General features: G+C 43.0%; 1 protein-coding gene across 1 annotated transcript in view; it reads right to left on the bottom strand.

Moving 5' to 3' along the window:
- Positions 1-7,352: 7,352 nt before the first annotated feature.
- The window catches only part of LOC125030956 (chromatin-remodeling complex ATPase chain Iswi-like), a 42,247-nt gene continuing 29,599 nt past the window's right edge, over positions 7,353-20,000 (bottom strand). The window contains exons 12-25 of the mRNA XM_047621376.1: positions 19,907-20,000; positions 19,565-19,743; positions 19,198-19,363; positions 18,819-19,033; positions 18,422-18,536; positions 18,086-18,224; positions 17,392-17,540; positions 17,076-17,185; positions 16,686-16,809; positions 10,091-10,204; positions 9,525-9,740; positions 9,127-9,288; positions 8,836-8,996; positions 7,353-8,633 (exon numbers count right to left, since the gene is read on the bottom strand). The exon at positions 19,907-20,000 is cut by the window's right edge and continues 87 nt beyond it. Coding sequence (XP_047477332.1) covers positions 8,399-8,633; positions 8,836-8,996; positions 9,127-9,288; positions 9,525-9,740; positions 10,091-10,204; positions 16,686-16,809; positions 17,076-17,185; positions 17,392-17,540; positions 18,086-18,224; positions 18,422-18,536; positions 18,819-19,033; positions 19,198-19,363; positions 19,565-19,743; positions 19,907-20,000 — 2,179 coding nt within the window. The 3' untranslated portion in view covers positions 7,353-8,398. The remainder of the gene's footprint in view (positions 8,634-8,835; positions 8,997-9,126; positions 9,289-9,524; positions 9,741-10,090; positions 10,205-16,685; positions 16,810-17,075; positions 17,186-17,391; positions 17,541-18,085; positions 18,225-18,421; positions 18,537-18,818; positions 19,034-19,197; positions 19,364-19,564; positions 19,744-19,906) is intronic.

Raw genomic sequence — 20,000 nt, 5'->3', positions numbered from 1 at the left:
TAATTTGCTCCTGGCGGCGCTTGTTCTACGTGTGGGTTTTTTGTTTTTTTTTTTTTTCATAAATAAACAATATTTTTGATACACATACCTATCTACGAATGTATATACGTACATATACATACACACACATATATGTGGGGGGAGAGTGTTTTTATATTTCTCTTTAGTATGTTTCCATTTTGGAGGGGCTGGGGGGGGGGGGGGGGTAGCACATGTATCTGCTCTTGGTCTTTGTACCATTTTAGGTATTTAGGCTCCTTTACAGGTATGGTATCGGACGGTCCATGGAAGGTGACCGGTATATGACGACAGTCTGCGTTTGTTGAAAACGAAAAGACTGTGAACGGGAGGAGGAGAAGGAGGAGGAGGGGAGAAGGAGGAGAAGGAGGACGAGGAGGAGGAGGAGGGAAAAGGGGAAGAGGAGGAATAGGAGAACGAGGGGGATGAAGGAGGGGGAGGAGGAGGAGGAAGAGGAGGGGGAGAAGGAGGAGAAGAGGAGGAGGAGGCGGTGGTGGATGAGGAAGAGGAAAAGGAGGAGCAGGAGGGGGAGGAGGGGGGGAGAGGAGGGGAGGGGGAAGAGGAGGGGGAAGAAGATAAGGAGGAGGAAGAGGAGGAGGAGGAGGAGTAAAAAAAGGAGGAGGAGAAGTAAGTGGAAGAGTTCGAAGAAGAGGAAGAAGAAGATGAGAGGGAGGGAGAGGAGGAGGAGGAAAAATAAAGAAAGGAAGAGGAGGAGGAGAAGAAGGAGATGGAGGAAGAAGAGGAGGCGTAGGAAAAGGAGGAGAAGGAAATTGAGGGGGAAGAAGTAGAGGGTGAGAAAGAGGAGATTGAGAAGGAGAAGGAATAGGAGGGAGAGGAGGTGGACGAGGAGGAAGAGAAGACCCAGGAGGACCAGGAGGAAAAGCAAAAATAGGGGGAGGAGGAGGAAGGAGAAGAAGAAGAAGAAGAGGAAGGGAAGGAGAAGGAGGAGGAGGAATAAGAGGAAGAGGAGGACGAGGAGGAGGACGAGGAGGGGGAGAAGGAGGAGGAAGAGGAGGAGGACGACGAGGAGGAGGAGGAGAAAGAGGAGGAGGAGGAGGAGGAGGAGGAGGAGGAGGCGGAGGAGGCGGAAGAGGAGGGGGGGGAGGAGGAGGAAGAAGAAGGGGTAGAAGAGGAGGAGAAGGAGGAAAAAATGAGGAAGAAAAGAAAGAGGTGGAAGAGATGGAGGAGGAGGAGGTGGCGGAAGAGGAGGAAGAAGAGGAGGAGAAGGAGGAAGAGGAGGAAGAAGAAGAAGAAGAAGAAGAACAGGAAGAAGAACAGGAGGAGGAGGAAGAAGAGATAGAGAAGGTAGAGGAGGAGGAGAAGGAGGAGGTGGGGAAGGAGGAAGAGGAGAGGGAGGATGAGGAGGAAGATGAGGGAGGATGAGGAGGAAGAGGAGGAGGTACAGGAGGAAGAGAAGGAGAAAGAGGAGGAGGAGGAGGAGAAGTAAGAAGAAGAGGGGGAGTAGGAGGAAGAGGAGGAGGGGGAGGAAAAGGAGAAAGAAGGGAGGAGGAGGAAGTGGAAGAAGGTGAGAAGGAGGAGGAGGGGGAGGAGGAGGAAGAGAGGGAAGAGAAGGAAAAAGAGGAGGAAGAGACAAAGGAGGAGGAGGAGCAGGGGAAGGGAAAGAGGAGTTGGAGAGGAGGAGGAGGAGGAGAAGAACAAGGGGGGAACGGAAGAAGAGGAGAAAGAGAAAGATAAGGAAGAGGAGGAGGAGGAGGAGAGAAGGAAGAAGTAAAAAGAAGGAGGAGGAGGAGGAGGAAAAGAGAAGAAGAAGATGAAAATATGACGAAGAAGAAGATATGTTCTGGTTTAAATTGTGCAACCTGTTTAGAAGGAATTCTGCCACTGTTCTGCTGACTTGCTAATTAGGTATGTGATGGCAGACTAAATATCCTGATATGAGTTGCCGAAAGTATGATTGGGTCGTCATTAGATGTTCAGGATGATTCGTCACCGACTACTTCCGTTGGCAATTTTACCCATACCAGGATGGCAGGAGCAAAGCATAACTGAATGAATAAACAGACAAGTAAATCGACGATTGACTGAATAGATAGATAAATTATAGTTATTAATGAAGTTATATGCAATACATTAGGATCATCTTCGGTTGCACATCAACCAAACAAGGATGCCTCAGAGAAGACATTGTCGAGGCGAGGATCAAATACATGGGCGTCTTGTAGGTCCTTAGTTCCCTCGACACCGACGGTGACAATTTTTTCCAAAGTGTTCACCGAAGAAATAACGCAAGGAGATCAGCAATAGATGGTTCCGGGCCATTTGATGTTTGTTCAGTGGAATTAACACGTGAAGCATCAAACGCGGAGAGGCGTCACTTTGGGCCATCTTCACTTCCTCTTTCTTTGTCTAACACGACCCAGAATGTGGCCTATACTCCCCAGGCCGCGCTCCGATAAAAACTCCTCTTTAGTATGGTTTTCCAGACCCCTCACACTCATCGACACCTGCACTCTACACTCATCTACACACGCGGTTCGATCGTTATACGAAATGTACTTTCTCCTAAAGTCCCCTCGACGCAGGATGGAAGGTCATAGCCATATCCCGTATCGTAGATCAACATGAAAAATGTCCTCAGTATCACAACAGTGTTTGCTAGTGCGTGCTATAAAAGGTTGACGCAGAACTTGGGAATCCATACGCATAATCCTCTCCGAACAACATTAACGATAATGACCGACGTAGGAACACCTGGCATGGGTCCCCTAACACTGAGGCATCAAAGAAAATGACGAAGCAGGTGAATGATACGCCAGTCAGCGAGCCCCAAGACAGAGCAAAGTCTACCGACCTCTCAACGTCGCTCTCCTGTTTCGAAGGATCGGACAGAGAGAGAGGAGAGACATCACCTGGCGGCCTCGGGACCTGACGGGCAGAGACCCACCCGAGTACATCACTCATTATATATGTGTGTGTGTGTGTGTGTGTGTGTGTGTGTGTGTGTGTGTGTGTGTGTGTGTGTGTGTGTGTGTGTGTGTGTGTGTTTATGTATGTATGTGTATGTATATATATATATATATATATATATATATATATATATATATATATGTGTGTGTATATATATATATATATATACATATATATGTATGTATACCTATGTGTGTGTGTGTATACACACACACACACACACATGCACACACACACACACACACACACACACACACACACACACACACACACACACACACACACACACACACACACACACACACACACACACACACACACACATATATATACATATATATATATATATCCATAATGTATATACCATTTTCCGTAAACCGCCTGCCCGAGCGCGCTGAAACTCTTCGTGACGGAAGGGCCGCGCACATCGAGCATCCAGGCGGTAAACAAAGTCTGTTCCCCGCGAGGCTCGCCAGACAATGAATTCTTGACCCGTCGCCAGTGGGTGGGCGAGGGGCGGACTTTGAGGGCGTCTTCGCTACCAGAGTGCAAGGGAAACGGCGTACAACAGCGCGTTACATGGAGGGTCAGACTACATTCTAAAGTCCTGCATATTAATTAAAGTTTAAAGCAATCAAGGCGCTAGAAAACGTATTAGAAATCCCAAATCATGTAGAGAGAAGGACTGGGATGCATTAAGGTCCTTCACCTAAGTTTCTATTTTAAAAAATCATCGATACACAACCATCATGTATTTTTTTTTTTTTTTTTTTTTTTTTGGGGGGGGGGCAAGGCTGGCGAGCGAAGTGAGCACAATCAGGTTCCCCCAGTGAAATATTTTGAAAAACTGAGCTACTCTAGGAGCATTTTTAAGCTATGCCCAGAGATGTAAAGGTGTGAATTAGGCAAATCAAATCGTGGGACTGTGGCCCTTGTGGGGAGGGGGCAAGTCAGACCTTGAAGGGGGCAATCACAGTCGGGGGGGGGGGGGGTATATCCCACTCAGCCCCCCCCAAATGACGTCCCTGGTCAAATACACAAAATATACACATAATTTTACCTGCTTCGAGTAATATGTGAAAACTGATATGCAATTGTAGGGATATGAAACAAGTTAAAAGAAATAACATTAGACAATTTTTTCAGGAAATTATACACTCAGCGAGTGAATCACAGAGCGCTGTTTTCTGACGAGGATTATCCATGACTGCTTTCAATCGTAACGTATCTTTAACACTAAACAGAGATTGCTTTCAAGGATTTTGAAGAAAATACTTGTCTCGCTTTATTTCCTAACAATACATGTTATTAACTTATACTCACTTGAACTGATTCTACTCTTAGCCTTGATTTAGAGTATATCTTAAAAGTAATTGTGTTTACCTTCAAGTTTGATTTATGTAGCATTCTAAGTGTACCTTCCCGAGAAACTTGATTTTACTATATGCTTAGTGATTTTCTGTTTGATTTCCATAATAGTTCATAGACTCCTAAGTACTTAATTTTATTTCTGAAACTTGCGTTCCATAAACAATTTTTTTTTTTTTTTTTTTCTGCCGCGTCAACAGCTAAAATCATTAGCGACGTATTCAAAATACAGCGATAGATGGGGTCGATGCCCCCAAGTATACCATTATGATAAAGTATTGTGGCAAAAAGGGTTAAAATGAGTTGAGAAGAAGGGGATCAAGAAAAGGAAAAGGAAAGGGGGAAAAGAAGAGATTATGCAAAATTTGTTGAGGCGAGGGCTGAGTCCAAGGCAAGAGTGATCCCTTAAATTAGGCCTCAGTCCGTCTCCTAAGCCCCTCACGGCAACAACGACCAAGATATTGGAGGCATATACTAATAATATGTATATTTCTTCCGCTATTAGGACAGGCATGGTTTCCTTTATAACGTGTTGGCTGTTTTATCCATTCATAAAGTACATGACCAGTATACTTATCGGTTCAGGTCAACATCGGATTTCTGTTGTTTTCCCACAATGACTTTATTGGAGTTCAGCCACATCCTTTAAAGCATCCTTTATTACATGCCATCCATACAAAGGTTGTAAAGCGCTATAGGATAGCATGGTAGAGCATGGGAGAGCAAATGGATTTGTAAAACGGGAAGGTGTTTAAGGGTATAAGGCGATTAGATCAAATGGAGAGCATGTGTGTATCTGAGGAAGGGAGAGGAATACTGGATAAGGAAAACTGCAAAAGTGCCATTTTGAAACAATCACCGGGTAATAGAAGCAGAAATGATAGTTGGAAAAGTAGGGGAAGAATCCTGAGGATGAGATAAGGGAACAGGGGAAGGTTGTGAAGTATCAAGGACAATGTCAAGAGGGGGAGGATCCTGAGTAGGACACTGTTGCGACGTAAAGAAGTCACGTGAGCATCCAGGTGGGGGTGGTACGCATAATGGAGAAAGAAGAGGGAACGGGGGTACACATGGAGTAGGAGCGAATGGGGTTGTTTTGGGGGAGAGTGGGGGGAAGAAGGGTAAGGGGAACTTGAGGAAGACGGATATTGGTAAATACTTTGAATGTAGAGCAAATAGGAATAGAGGGACTGGAGGGTGGACGAGAGAGCGGAGCGTTCTCTCGGCTCATGTTTAGGAAGTTTTGGATGTCTTCAAGTTTCTGGAGGGGAATTGGGTGGGGAGGTCAGAAATACAAAGGTTTTCTTGTGCAGTAGAGAAGAGGGGATGGATATCCGAGGAGCATGTGGTTGGAGATGGGGTGGAACGCTTAGATTGCCTGGTGCGACAAAGTGAGGAGGTGTAGGCATCGGGAGGTGGTAGAGATTGGAGTATCTGGATTTAGACTGGGAAAGGAATTTGACTGACTGGAGGGAGTAGAGGTAGGATGGTTCAGGGTAGAAAAGATACTGGGGGAGATGCCGAGACACCTTGAGAAAATGGAAGGGGGGCAGAGTAAAGGAGTTTTCCAATAGGTAGAGAGAGAAAAATCTCGTCGGCGTGTTTCCTGTTTGGCCTCACGCAGAGCGGGGCCTAGTTTGAATATGAGACCTCAGATTCGAGCTTGTAGGCAGGGCAACTCCTAAAGAATACATTATGGGAGCAACCACAATTGGCACACATGCGTGACTGAGCACAGCAATTTGAACGGACATGACCAAGTTGGACACATAGAGGGCAACGGGCTGTGGAGCGACAGTGTTTGACTGGGTGAATAAAACGCCGACATTGTCGGACAGGGAAGAACACTCCACCAACATAATATTCATGGGAGGTCATGTCTTCGGAAGTTAATCTTGGCAATACTGGTGTAGGACTTACGCTGGCCTCTAGGAGGAATAGTGTAGCATTGTGCTGGCACTGTATTATAGTCAACGAGGCAGGCGAGCAGGTCGTTTCAGTCTTGTAATAGACAGGACAATCAGTCGGGGAGACGGAAACAGTCCCGGTACTAGTATTAAGTGAGAAGTAAGGCTGAGCAGGAATAGGTTTGCCAACGATGTCAGTCAGGGTAGATGGTGCACGAGCTTGGGACTCGGTTATTGCTATTGCAAGGTGACAGGAATGGCTACGAAAGGAAATTTTGCTTACTTGTTTCTGGAGACATTGTTTTAAGAGGTTAATGTCAGAGTAAGGGGCTGTAGATGAATCACAAAAAAATGATCCTATTTAGCTGGGCTGAAAAGAGTACTCAAAAGTTTGCGAAGATGGAAGCAGTAAAAGGATGAGGGTGGGGGGGAAGAGGTGTTGTGTGGAGTGAGGTAGTACTGAGGGGAGGACGACAATACGATTGAAGTGTTTTAATAGAGGATGAGGAGGATGAGGATGAGGTAGTTGTGAGAAAGGGGTGAATCTGAAGGTAGAATAATGATCTTGGCGAATGATTCGGAATGGAGAGAGTTGACGGCAAGCATTGAGGAGGGGGTATTAGTACCACTGGTTGGAGCCGTGATCAAAGGAGAGGTAGGGGTTGAAAAAATGAAGTCAAATTTAGATAGGCTAGTTGATGAAGGGGCAAGTCAAGTCTTAATTCCCCTAATAAGGATACAAAACCCTAATTAATGGCCATATGGAGCCTGAAATAGGCCTATCCCTCAGGGTCCCCATAAGAGGTAAGGGTTTGGTGATTAACCAAAGGAATACCGTACTCAGGACTCCTGGAGGCCGTTCAGGACTGACACAAAGCCAGCTTTTCATCCTTTGAGCATGGTTCTTTCCCTTTAAGAAGTGGACAGAAGGGACTGAAGAAGAGAAGGAAATGGGAAGAAAGACTATGCAAACTTTGTTGAGGTGAAGGTTGAGGCCCAAGTCAAGGGTGATCTATATTGGGTCTAAGTCTCGGTCTCCTATGGCCCCCCCGATAACAACGGGTATGGATTGGGAGTGTATGGGGTGTACAATAGATGTATGTGTATTTTGTAGGGTTAAATGAAAACCAATTATCGTTCTTCTTTTATTACAAAATGACGAAAATACTAAATGTTAAATGAATAAAATTGTGGACATGTACACCGACCTCATCCATCTCTATGATACCTGTCATTGTGCGAAATATTAATACCTGTTATCCCTAAACTGCAAACATGAAGACAATTTATTAAGAGCAATGTTCTCAACAGTGTAACCTTTGTCTAATGTGTATCAGTGTTTGGAATGTAGTACTATCCTTTCCTTAAGAGGAACACACACAGTGAAGAACTAAAGCACCTGCTATCATAGAAAACAGTTGTCAATCTATGGTTGTCACTGAGCAAAGGGATTGTTCTTTGTTATCAGCATAATATCAACTGAATTTGGTTTCCCAATCTTTGGATCTGATATACTTTTTTCCTGAGATTACAGATAAAGGCAGAAACAAAAATCAAATTAAAACTGTGATCCATCTCAACAAGAAATGATGACGCTAGATTACACTTGCTGCTTCCCCTTTTGTGAATTATGAATGGCCCTCAGTTTCTATCTACTTAAAATCAGTTCTATATTACTACATAACATCAAAAACTAATTAAATATATATTAGTTATCGGTCACTTAATAGTCTGAATGACAAATTTCTTAGAAGGTAAGCCGTTTTTATACCCATGTATCTGGGTAACAAGAGCTTTTCTGGGGAAGTTACATTCATAAATGTAGGAAAATACATATTCCTTTTTCTTGTAAAGCTTGAGGAATGATGCACCTGTATGCCTATCACTTTACATCTGCTGAATTCACACTTCTCAAATTTTGTTTACACATGTAAACAGAAAGGTCTCAACTCTCATCTATTCCTGCCTCAGGTAATCCACCCAATGTATTCCAGTACAAGAGAGTATCTGTCGTTTCATTTTAATTTTCTTTTTTAATATTTAAAAAATCTTAAATCTCTACAAGCTTACTCTTTCAAGCCCAATGCCCCCCCCCCTCCCCCCTCCATATAGAAAAAAAATAAATAGATAAAAAAAGTACCTCCCCTTGACCCCATCCCCCTCTCCCCTCATCCCCCTTATTCTGCCACCTTCTTCTTTCTCCTCCCTCTGCCGTCCTGTGTGCCAATGCCTCTCTTCCCGGACTTCACATAGAGTCCCTTAGGTCGGCCCTTCTTCCTCTCCGCCCGCTCTTTCTCCTCCAGTTCCTGGTTCTCGCGTTCGATCAGAGTAATGAGTGTGTTGCAACGACGCTGCAGTTCCAAAGCTGTTCTGCTCTTGATGAACCAATCAAAGCGGAACTGGGGTGCTGACCTGTTAGAAAGAGATCAAGAGTTTGAAGGTATCACATATCAGGTGAAAATCATATAATTAATCAATTAGCAAGTCTAAGATCTCATCCTTATGTACCTATTAATTATTCAAACTTATGCCAGTACATTTACAACATACATACACTTCAAGAACATATGTATCACACACACATACATACATGTATTAAATTCAATTTTCTTACCTTACAGCTGCTCGTAACTCCTCATAAACATTTTCTTTGTCAAAACCAAGCTTGTGAAGCATACACACAAGGAATCTGTCTTCCTCCTCGGTATAATTTTTGCCCTTGTTGGTTCCATAAGAAATTCGCAACTGATGGAATGGTGCCCTGTATCGTGCCATCTGCGAAAGAGAGCCAAAGTGAATTCCTCAATTTTCATACTTTTCATCTTCAGGATAAACAAGGCTATTCTATACTATACACCAATTTAAATTTACATCAAGCACATTTCATTTAAGCCCACATCCTCACCTTAGCATCTAAGGCTTTCTTGATAGATGCTCTTCTCTGGATCTTAGCTTCTCCTCTCTCAATCTGTGCCAAGATACGGTCGCAGTCCTGGAGCTCAGAACACCGTTCCCAGAACACGGCAGAGTATTCCATTACTTCCTCTGGTGTCTTGCCTTCCACTTCCTGTTTTTAGGGGGGAAGAGAGGAGGTGAATGATGTGAATAGATTTGGAGCATGAAAAAGATATTATAAAAGAATGTAAAACATGGAAAATTTGTATCTTGCTATGAGGTAAGAAATAAGGAAAGCAAACAAAGACATTTTTAATCATTTCCTCAGTATCAGCTTATTACCTACTTTCAATCTGAGTAAACAAAAGAAAAGGAAAAAAAAAAGAAAATAACAACCGTCATCTTTACCTTAGCAATATTCTCAATGTCATCGCGGCCATACTTCTCATTCGCCTTAATAAACTGGTTGAAATCGCGCTTGCTCCAGTTGAGGAAACCCTGTGTCAGGAGCTGGTCCCTCTCCTCCATCTCCTCTTCTGTCACTGGTTCTGCTTCATCAATCTTCTTCTGCTCCTCCTTCTGAATGCGTGCTGCATCTGCCATGAACTCTGGATTTTTGGGTACCTATTTAGAAGGTGACAATAAACCAAGTTACTGGAGGACATATTGTTTTAATACAAGGACGGAAGATAGACACAACCATTTCAACAGCTTTCATTAACCCATTCATGTAAGGTGATGTTATATCCCTATTGTGGCTAAAAATTTCACTGATACCAGCTGACGTCCAATCAATAACTCGTATCCAACAGTCGGGATAATGCCTCAGAAGCCCAGCTTGCCAAGAACAGAGTGGTGCACACTAACACACCCAGCCTTGCCAAACACTATTTGAAATTTTACTCAACATGAAAGGGTTTATTTAAAACCTTTGCCATACAGGATTATAACATCAAATAACCATGCAAACTAACCTTGTAGCTGACAGTCTTGCGGTAATAATAGATCTCCTTATCAAGAAGCTCAAACAGCCTTGGGGGGAAGAACTGGAAGTCTTGTACCACTGGCTGCTTAGGGGGTCTTGGTGCCTGTCAGAAAGGAGGTGGAATTTTTATTTTTCAATTTTTAGTATGACCTAGAAGTGATGGCAAACTAGCAGGATTCAAGCCACCATTTTTGATTCTGTCTATCATAAGGACCTAAAGTTAACTGACCTTTGAATAGGACTGAATTAATACTTGAATTGCCAACTGTTACTCAAGCTAATTCATAACTTACTTATAGCTAAGCAAAAGATCTTGTAAAAGAATGTACCCATGGCAATCTAATTTACTTATTCTAATACTTTTCTTTTTTGCTAAACAACAGATCAATAGAGGATTGAATTGAATCCTTAATCTTTACTATAAAGAGTATTTAAATCACAATAAAATTTTACTACAGAAATATTCCTATATTCCTTAAAGCTGTCTAAATGGGTTATTTTTGTTAAATGGGAACAACCAACGTACTCTGTTCTACATTACTTCTTTCTCCTACAAAACTTAGCAACCAAAAAGAAAGAAAGAAAAAAAAGAGGAGGATGGTTTATTAGTTATACAAGTTTTTTCTCAACCATTCCTCTCACACTGAAATAAAGGTGATATACAACACTAATAGAATCTTTAATTAGTCAAAGGCAGACAACACTGGTTAGGTCTTATAAGTATACAGACCACAGCCACCACTAAAATATTAATCAATTCTTTTTTTTTTTAACAGACATGAAAACCAGCTGTAAACACACCACTCGCAGAAAACAAAGTCTCAGTTCTCGGTGCACCAAATCTAAGATCTAAAAGGTTTAGTCAAACTTTACACAAATATAAGTTATAGGCTAGCCCAGCATTGTGACAAAAAGGGCATTAAAAGGGGGGGAGGGGGGGGGGGGGAGTCAAATAACAAGAGCATGTCAGGTTAGTATGTCAAAAATATATAATAAAATTTGTAAATAAGTAAATAAAACCTGCACAAAGTCTACAAGCTATGGATCTGCTATATGTCTTATTAGCCAAACAACTGGGGAAAAAAATTGTTTGGGGGTCATTAGTCCCTCCTTGAGTGACAGTCTGGGCACAGGGAAGGATAATCCATAAGAAAAATTCTCAGTGAAATACTAACTCTTAACTAACACTCCCCTGCACAAGTATCCATTTATAGCGAGAGGCAAACCCAGAGATGATGTATGAATGATATATGTTCAAATAAAAAGGTTTCGTAAATGCTCTTTGGCTCAAAGTATAACTTTCTTTAACTTTCCTGCGGATTTCATTTCTTCAAGGTTATATATCAATACTGAAATTGGAATAAAATCCTAGGTGCTTTCCACAAAAAAGTTGCAGCATTTGTTTCATTAAAAAATATTCCTTGTTTAGAATTATACAAAAAAAAGGATATATATGTAATCCTTTTGATCCCACTTAACAAACTGTCCACTTGTTCCCTGCAAATAATCAAACAACAACCCAAGAATCTAGAAATACCTAAAACAAATAAGATATAACAGAACATATAAGTTCAACATGGTATAGTTATATTCATGACTATATATATTCTTATGAAGTAATTCCTCAGAAAATGTTAAATAACCCATAGAAAAAATTAAAATAACATTGTTTCTGTTCAGTGTACTTGATCTGGAACTGTTCTTGTATATGTAAAAAGAGAGCCTCTCTCAATGAACTCTCTGAAGACACTGCATATAAACACTTGACAGGGTATACACCACTTCTAAACTACTTTGAGAAAGAGAGAAGAGAGAGAGAGAGAGAGAGAGAGAGAGAGAGAGAGAGAGAGAGAGAGAGAGAGAGAGAGAGAGAGAGAGAGAGAGAGAGAGAGAGAGAGAGAGAGAGAGAGAGAAGAGAGAGGGAGAGAGGAGGGAGAGGGAGAGAGGGAAAGGGAGAGGGAGAGAGGGAGAGAGGGAGGGAGAGAGGGAGGGAGAGGGAGAGGGAGAGGGAGAGGGAGAGGGAGAGGGAGAGGGAGAGGGAGAGAGAGAGGGAGAGGGAGAGGGAGAGGGAGAGGGAGAGGGAGAGGGAGAGGGAGAGGGAGAGGGAGAGCGAGGGAGGCAGGGAGGCAAGAAGACAGAGGCAGGGAGACAGGGAGCTAAGGAGACAGAGGCAAGGAGACAGAGGCAGGGAGACAGGGAGGCAAGGAGGCAGAGGCAGGGAGACAGGGAGGCAAGGAGGCAGAGGCAGGGAGACAGGGAGGCAAGGAGACAGAGGCAGGGAGACAGGGAGGCAAGGAGACAGAGGCAGGGAGACAGGGAGGCAGGAAGGAAGGGAGACAGGGAGGCAGGAAGGAAGGAAGGGAGGAAGGGAGGAAGGGAGGCAGGGAGGCAGGGAGGCAGGGAGGCAGGGAGGCAGGGAGGCAGGGAGGCAGGGAGGCAGGGAGGCAGGGAGGCAGGCAGGGAGGCAGGAGGCAGGGAGGCAGGGAGGGAGGGAGGGAGGGAGGGAGGGAGGGAGGGAGGGAGGCAGGGAGGCAGGGAGGGAGGGAGGCAGGGAGGTAGGGAGGGAGGCAGGGAGGGGGGGAGGGAGGGAGGCAGGGAGGGAGGGAGGCAGGAGGCTGGGAGGGAGGCAGGGAGGGAGGCAGGGAGGGAGGGAGGCAGGGAGGCAGGGAGGGAGGCAGGGAGGGAGGCAGGGAGGCAGGGAGGGAGGGAGGGAGGGAGGCAGGGAGGCAGGGAGGGAGGCAGGGAGGGAGGCAGGGAGGGAGGCAGGGAGGCAGGGAGGCAGGGAGAGAGGGAGAGAGGGAGAGGGAGAGGGTGAGGGAGAGGGAGAGGGAGAGGGAGAGGGGAGAGGAGAGAGAGAGAAGGAGAGAGAGAGAAGGAGAGAGGGAGAAGGAGAGAGGGAGAAGGAGAGAGGGAGAAGGAGAGAGGGAGAAGGAGAGAGGGAGAAGGAGAGAGGAGAAGGAGAGAGGGAGAAGGAGAGAGGGAGAAGGAGAGGAGAAGGAGAGAGGGAGAAGGAGAGAGGGAGAAGGAGAGAGGGAGAAGGAGAGAGGGAGAAGGAGAGAGGGATGAAGAGAGGGAGAAGGAGAGAGGGAGAAGGAGAGAGGGAGAAGGAGAGAGGGAGAAGGAGAGAGGAAAACACACTTACTTAAACAAAAACTCTCAAAACCCAATGCTCTACTTCCATACAACCTTTCTCACTATTACAAAAGACAGATTACGGAACGGACAACAGAAACCATGAAATCCCATCCATAACCCAGTGAAACCCATTGAAAAGAGCCTTCCCTGTGGTCACTAGTCAGTGTACACCCAAGCCCAAAACATGCTCTAGAAGCGGAAAACAATATAAGCAAACGTGGTAGCTAGGAACACAAGAGCCTGTGAGGCCTACTTACACCTCTCCAATTGGGCTGAAGAGGAAATTTACAGAATTGTTACAATACAAGGAAAAAACAAAATGCAGAAGATTGTTGTGCTGGAAGAGTATGTAGAGTTTTATTTTTAATTTTTTTTTTTTTTTTATGTCCTAACCTATTTTGTATTTTTCTTCTTTGTTTTGCTTTCTTTTCCCTGTCTCTCATTCTGCAGAGACGGAGTTGAGGTAAGCATGTGTTGACCTACCTATCATAGTCACTTTCCCTACCTTTATTACATATCCATTCATCAATAAGGTAACTAAGAGGACATAATTGTGAAAATGAGTTTAGTATTACAAAAAAAATGGCAACAGCATCAGACTGACTACACTGATTGCAACGACCACAACTGATGATGATGCTGATGACAGCAATGATAACTGAAGATGTCTGATGATGACAATGATAATTGATGATGATGATGATGACAGATAACTGATGACAATGATGATGGGTGATTGCTACGGCAACAACAAGCAACATCTACTAAGACGGCAACAACAACAACAACAACGGCAGTGATAACAATACTGACAATAATGATAATGACAAAAATGTTGTCAATGATACAAATAACAAAAAATGATGATAACGGTGATGACTTTGATGTGGGTGATGATGAAAAGGATATTGATTGACAATGACAATGACAACAAAGCAATGATGGCATAACAAGAGACAAGATTAACAAAATGACAAGAAAAGAAACAAAACATGTAATGAAGAAATTCAAAAATCTAAATATCAATGATGATTCCAATAACAACATGTACACATCATTTCATACTATATTTGCATCTAAGAGTGTGACTGAAATGTTGTGGGGAAAAAATAAGCAGTTTCATTTTTGCCTATGAATAAAAACCTATGCACACAGGATATATATATTGTGAAGGAAATAAACTAAGAAACACCAAAGTATAGCCCCCTATCCTAAAATAGATTATACATTCTTCATAATATTTGTATCTCCTGAAAAAAGGAAAAAATATCTTAACATGTATTACAAATTTCAGAAATAATGCAAAATCCTTGGGAAAGTATATTGTTCCTACACAAAAACACTATAACCTGTCCTGACTGCTTCAAGAAATTGAAGTGGCTAGGAATCAACATCTGTCTTCTACACAATTTTCATGTTATGCAACAATTGTTGCACATTTCTTTTAAAACTGATGTTGATCTGCCAAACATGTAATCTTGCAGAAAAAGGTTGGAAAGTAATATTCAAATGAAATGTTTGCAAACTCAGTGTTTACAAAATAACTCAATGCCTGACTTTAATCTGTGTTTAGAGTTTACATCAGCCAACCATGTACATGTCATAAACAAACACATATCGGAATAAAATGGTACTCTTGAACCTACACAGGTTTAATATTATACATGTAAAAGAAACACCATGTTCAGAAAACCTTCAGAATTATCCTATTGCTATACAAAAAGACTACAGATGAAAATTTAAATAAATTAATAATAATCATATAAAATAACTTTTAAATCAAATTAGATAACATTTAACAGAATAAAACAAAAATCAAGAAAAAATGAAGCAAGCAAGAATCAAAATTCATTGCAAGTCAACACATACATGAAAGCCCCTGTCAACCCTTTTGCATTCCTACCTTCTATTCCTCTTCCTCCCCCTCCATATCCTCCTCTTTTTTCCTCCTTCTCAACCCAATGCCGACGGGCATGACGTGTACGTACATGCTATGCCCACTGTGAGTTACTTGTTTGATTGTTTTTAGACACAGATGGCTACACTTGTACCAAGTCACCAATGAGCCAGTTACGAGTACTGCCTGTCTCGCCCGTTTATCCTTTTCTTTGATTTATGAAAACATTTTACGTTATCTTATTTTACTATTACTAATGTTTATAACATTATAGTAATTATAAAGTTTATAATAAAAACAATACCATCGATATTCATAGCAATAGTAAAAAATACATCTTTCCTGCCAATTCAAATCAGGTAAGGTCACAAGGTCTACTAATTGACTTCTTTGTGGCTAAGCACTAGCAGAGCCATCTATGTGAAGAGACATTTCACGAAAAATATAGAAAATGAGCACAGCATTTCCCCCATTTTCTATTCATTTTCCCCGGCGGCATTGGGTTAAACCTCTTATTCCTCCATCCTCCTTCCTTTTAGCCCTTCCTCCCCTACTTCTATCACTTCCACTTCTTCCATCTCCATCGCCCTCTCCTCAACTATTCCTCCTTGCTCTACCCAGCTCCAGCTCCTTCTCCTTCTCCTTCTCCTCCTTCTCCTCCTTCTCCTCCTTCTCCTCCTTCTCCTCCTTCTCCTCCTTCTCCTCCTTCTCCTCCTCCTTCTCCTCCTCTCCTCCTCTCCTCCTCCTCCTCCTCCTCCTCCTCCTCTCCTCCTCTCCTCCTCTCCTCCTTCTCCTCCTTCTCCTCCTTCTCCTCCTCTCTCCTCCTTCTCCTCCTTCTCCTCCTTCTCCTCCTTCCTCCTCCTTCTCCTCCTCCTCCTCCTCTCCTCCTCCTCCTCCTCCTCTCTCCACATTCATCCCTCCTCCTCCTCCCTCTCTCTCATCCCTCCTCCTTCCTCCTCCCTCCTTTCATCCTCCTCCTCCTCCCTCTCTCTTCATCCTCCTCCTCCTCCCTCTTCTTCATCCCTCCTCCTCATCCCACTCTCTCATCCCTCTCCTCCTCCCTCTCTCTCATCCTCCTCCTCCTCCTCTCTCATTCCTCCTCCTCCTCCCTCTCTCTTCATCCCTCCTCCTCCTCCCTCTCTCTTCATCCCTCCTCCTCCTCCCTCTCTCTTCATCCCTCCTCCTCCTCCCTCTCTCTTCATCCCTCCTCCTCCTCCCTCTCTCTTCATCCCTCCTCCTCATCCCTCTCTCTTCATCCCTCCTCCTCATCCCTCTCTCTTCATCCCTCCTCCTCATCCCTCTCTCTTCATCCCTCCTCCTCATCCCTCTCTCTTCATCCCTCTTCCCTCCTCCTCCTCCTCTTCCTGCCTCTTTTTGCCACCTCCTCTACTTCTTTGTCATCGTTCCCCTCTTCTCCAACCCCAACTGAAACCCCAACCCCAACCCCAACCCCAACCCCAACCCCAGCCCCAACCCCAACCCCAACCCCAACCCCCCCTTCCCTCTCTGCCCCTCAATGCAAAACAAAACCAAGGATCTGCTCTAGACATACCTTAGGTGCCTTTGGCTCGGATACACGCAGAGCTTCCCTGAAATAGGCATCCACTGCATAGTTGGCCTTCCGCTCTCTCTTGGGGGGTTCAATCCACATCCCGACAATGGCTTTTTGCTTGTTCCTGAAAGAGAGAACCGGTGAAGATTTTTTTTTTTTATGGAAGGACTAATGTATCTATGAATTCTATCTACATATTTTCCAATAAGCAATAATATGTTTAGCTCTAAGAATGTATTTACTCATATAGGCATCTAAACAGTAAGGAATTTACCTACTGCATATATTTGTAATAGCATATGCTTTTGTGTGTATGTACAGGTATATGTACCATAACTGTTAACATAAATATCAGAATGCCAAGGGTGAGTGCATGCCATCCCTCATTACCTGTAATCTTCACCCTCAAACTGATACACAGAGTTGGTGGGAACATCCAATGTGAACTGGCGGAGCGACGACTCTCCCATAGACTCCAACTTCTTGTTGAGCTCCTCCGTCTATAATGAGTTTGGAAGAGAAATATGGTATTTAACTCAGCAACCATTCATCTAACCATAACTAAGATCCAGCTGAATTGTGAGAATTAAAATTTTTCAATAAAATCCTAATCCTACCAAAAAGTAACATTACTGCTCAGTCCTCCTTTATCCTAATCAAATACAAAGTTTTGCAAACCCAATACAATTTACAAAGTCACTCTTACCTTCTCTTCTCCCCTGCCAAGAATAACATCAATATCTTCGTCAGTGAATTCGTCGTCCTTCCCCTTAAACACCTCGTTGGCACCGTGACGAATCATGGCTAACATCTCATCCTTGGCAAGGGCGTTAGACTTGTTGTCCATCAAGCGACCTGTATGACCAAGATATTAACAACACTGATCCCTAAATGTACTTTCAAGTATGTGTACACATATGCGCACACGCGCACACTCACGCTCGCTCGCTCGCTCACTCACTCACTCACTCACTCACTCACTCACTCACTCACTCACTCACTCACTCACTCACTCACTCACTCACTCACTCACTCACTCACTCACTCACTCACTCACTCACTCACTCACTCACTCACTCACTCACTCACTCACTCACTCACTCACACTCACACTCACACTCACACTCACACTCACACTCACTCTCACTCTCACTCTCACTCTCACACACAATCTAGTATGCTCACCCCCAACATTCATTCACATCCTCCTTCACTGCAGATGTATTTACTTATATACTGTGATTTCAATGCCTTAATCATAATCAAAATAGCAATTATCCATCAACATTATCACAACCTCAGCCATGTCCCATGCCTATCTAACCCTCTGCTGAAACCCAAAACAATTAAACAAATCAATGCTAACGACCCTAAGCCTCGGATCTCTGCAACCTCCTTACCCTGCTGGATGACCATCTTGTCAAGACGCAGCTTCACCTCCGCACGTTCCACCAGCTTCTCTTCCATGGAGTTCTCCTGGATGAACCTGAACACCTTCACCTGCTTCTTCTGGCCAATACGATGGGCTCTGTCCATAGCCTGAGAGACAGCGGGATGATAATTGTAGTAATAAATATGTTAAAAAAAAAAAAATCACAGAATATAACAATACATAAATCAAATAATAATAATTTACATTAAATCTATTACAATAAACTGAACTGTAGTAATGAGTTTATGACATGAGGGGGGGAAGAAAGGGAAAAAAACTACATAAAACATGAGCCTATACAAACCTGCAAGTCCATCTGTGGATTCCAATCTGAATCATACAAGATGACAATATCAGCTGTAGCCAAGTTAATACCGAGGCCACCTGCACGAGTTGACAACATGAAAACGAACTTCTTCCTGTTAGAAAAAATATTTTGATTACTCAGTAAACTGCAGTAAAAAAATATGTTACATTCAGATACTAAAATCTGTTCCTATATAGATTATTTTTTTTATATATAAGCAATTTTTTGTGTGCTCAATTTTCTTATATTTCTTCCATATAAAGATTGTCACAGAAGAGTATTTTTTATTTATTCTAAAATCAACCATTTAACTTGTTTTTAGTACATAAGATTATATCAAAATGAATACAGAAAGGCAGTAGCAAATAGTATAATCGTAAGTTTTTAAACTTACGATTCAGGTTCGTTGAATTCATCAATCTGTCTCTGCCTGTCTTCATGGGAGGTCTGACCATCAATGCGGCAGTATGAGTATTTTCGCCACACGCAATAATCCTCCAGAATGTCCAACATACGAGTCATCTGCGAGAAGAGGAGCACACGAGACCCCATCTCCAGAAGCTTCGGCAACAGCTTATCCAGAACAATCATCTTGCCTGAATTCTCCACCTGTTTTGAAAGGGAAATCAGATTTTTTCAGTCTTGAGCAAGTATAAGTACATGCTAAACCCAATTATAAACTGATAACAACAGCCATGACTCTCTAATCTCATTGACATATCTATGAAAAAAGAAAGTGGCATACACAAATTTGAGAATATCTTCAAACCTACCAGATGGTAATCAGTGGTGTATGGTGGGCCAGGCTCAGCACCATCAAAGAGATACACGTGGTTGCAACATTTACGCAACTGCATGAGAATATTCTGCAGTCGCATCTTCTCTGTGCGTCCAGCACCATTCACAATGTCAATATCTTTCATCAGGATCTTGGTGTACCTAAAATCAAATTAATATTTAAATGCATATTATTGATATTTTTGCTCGACTAACTGGGTATCTGATAACTAGCTGTCGTAATTTGCTCCCGAAGTATAAGTACAACGGTAAGAACCAAATTCATATTCATCACCAAATGAACCGTCAATAATTCCCCTAAAAAAATAAAACACCATCAATGATTTACTGCCAGTTACATACCATTCACGCTGCATCTTGGAGAGCTGGATAAACACCTTCGTCTCCTTCTTGGGCAGCAGCCTCTTTTCTACATCTGACTTCAACCTACGCAGCAAGAAGGGGCGCAGGACGGCATGAAGACGTTCCACCAGGGAATTATCACCAAGGCAGCTATTTGTGTTGAACCAGGCATCAAAGTCCTGTGAAAATATATCAGTTAATAAGATAATACCAGAAAAGATCCAATGGACCAAGTCACAATTAAGCACACTTGTGACCATAACTGATTTATATTATAATCAATATTTTTTTAATCGTTCAATTGCGTTGCTTGTTAACATCAACATCCTCAAAATTCCTTGCCTCAGAAGAGCTGAAGACCTCTGGCAACAAGAAGTTAAGCAGAGCCCAAAGTTCATGAAGGTTATTTTGCAATGGTGTGCCAGTCAACAGGAGG

The sequence above is a fragment of the Penaeus chinensis genome, chromosome 12 (genome assembly GCF_019202785.1).
Source record: "Penaeus chinensis breed Huanghai No. 1 chromosome 12, ASM1920278v2, whole genome shotgun sequence".
NCBI classification, from domain to species: domain Eukaryota; kingdom Metazoa; phylum Arthropoda; class Malacostraca; order Decapoda; family Penaeidae; genus Penaeus; species Penaeus chinensis.
The sequence above is the reverse complement of the archived record's forward strand: the minus strand, read 5'-3'. Positions and strand labels throughout refer to the sequence as shown.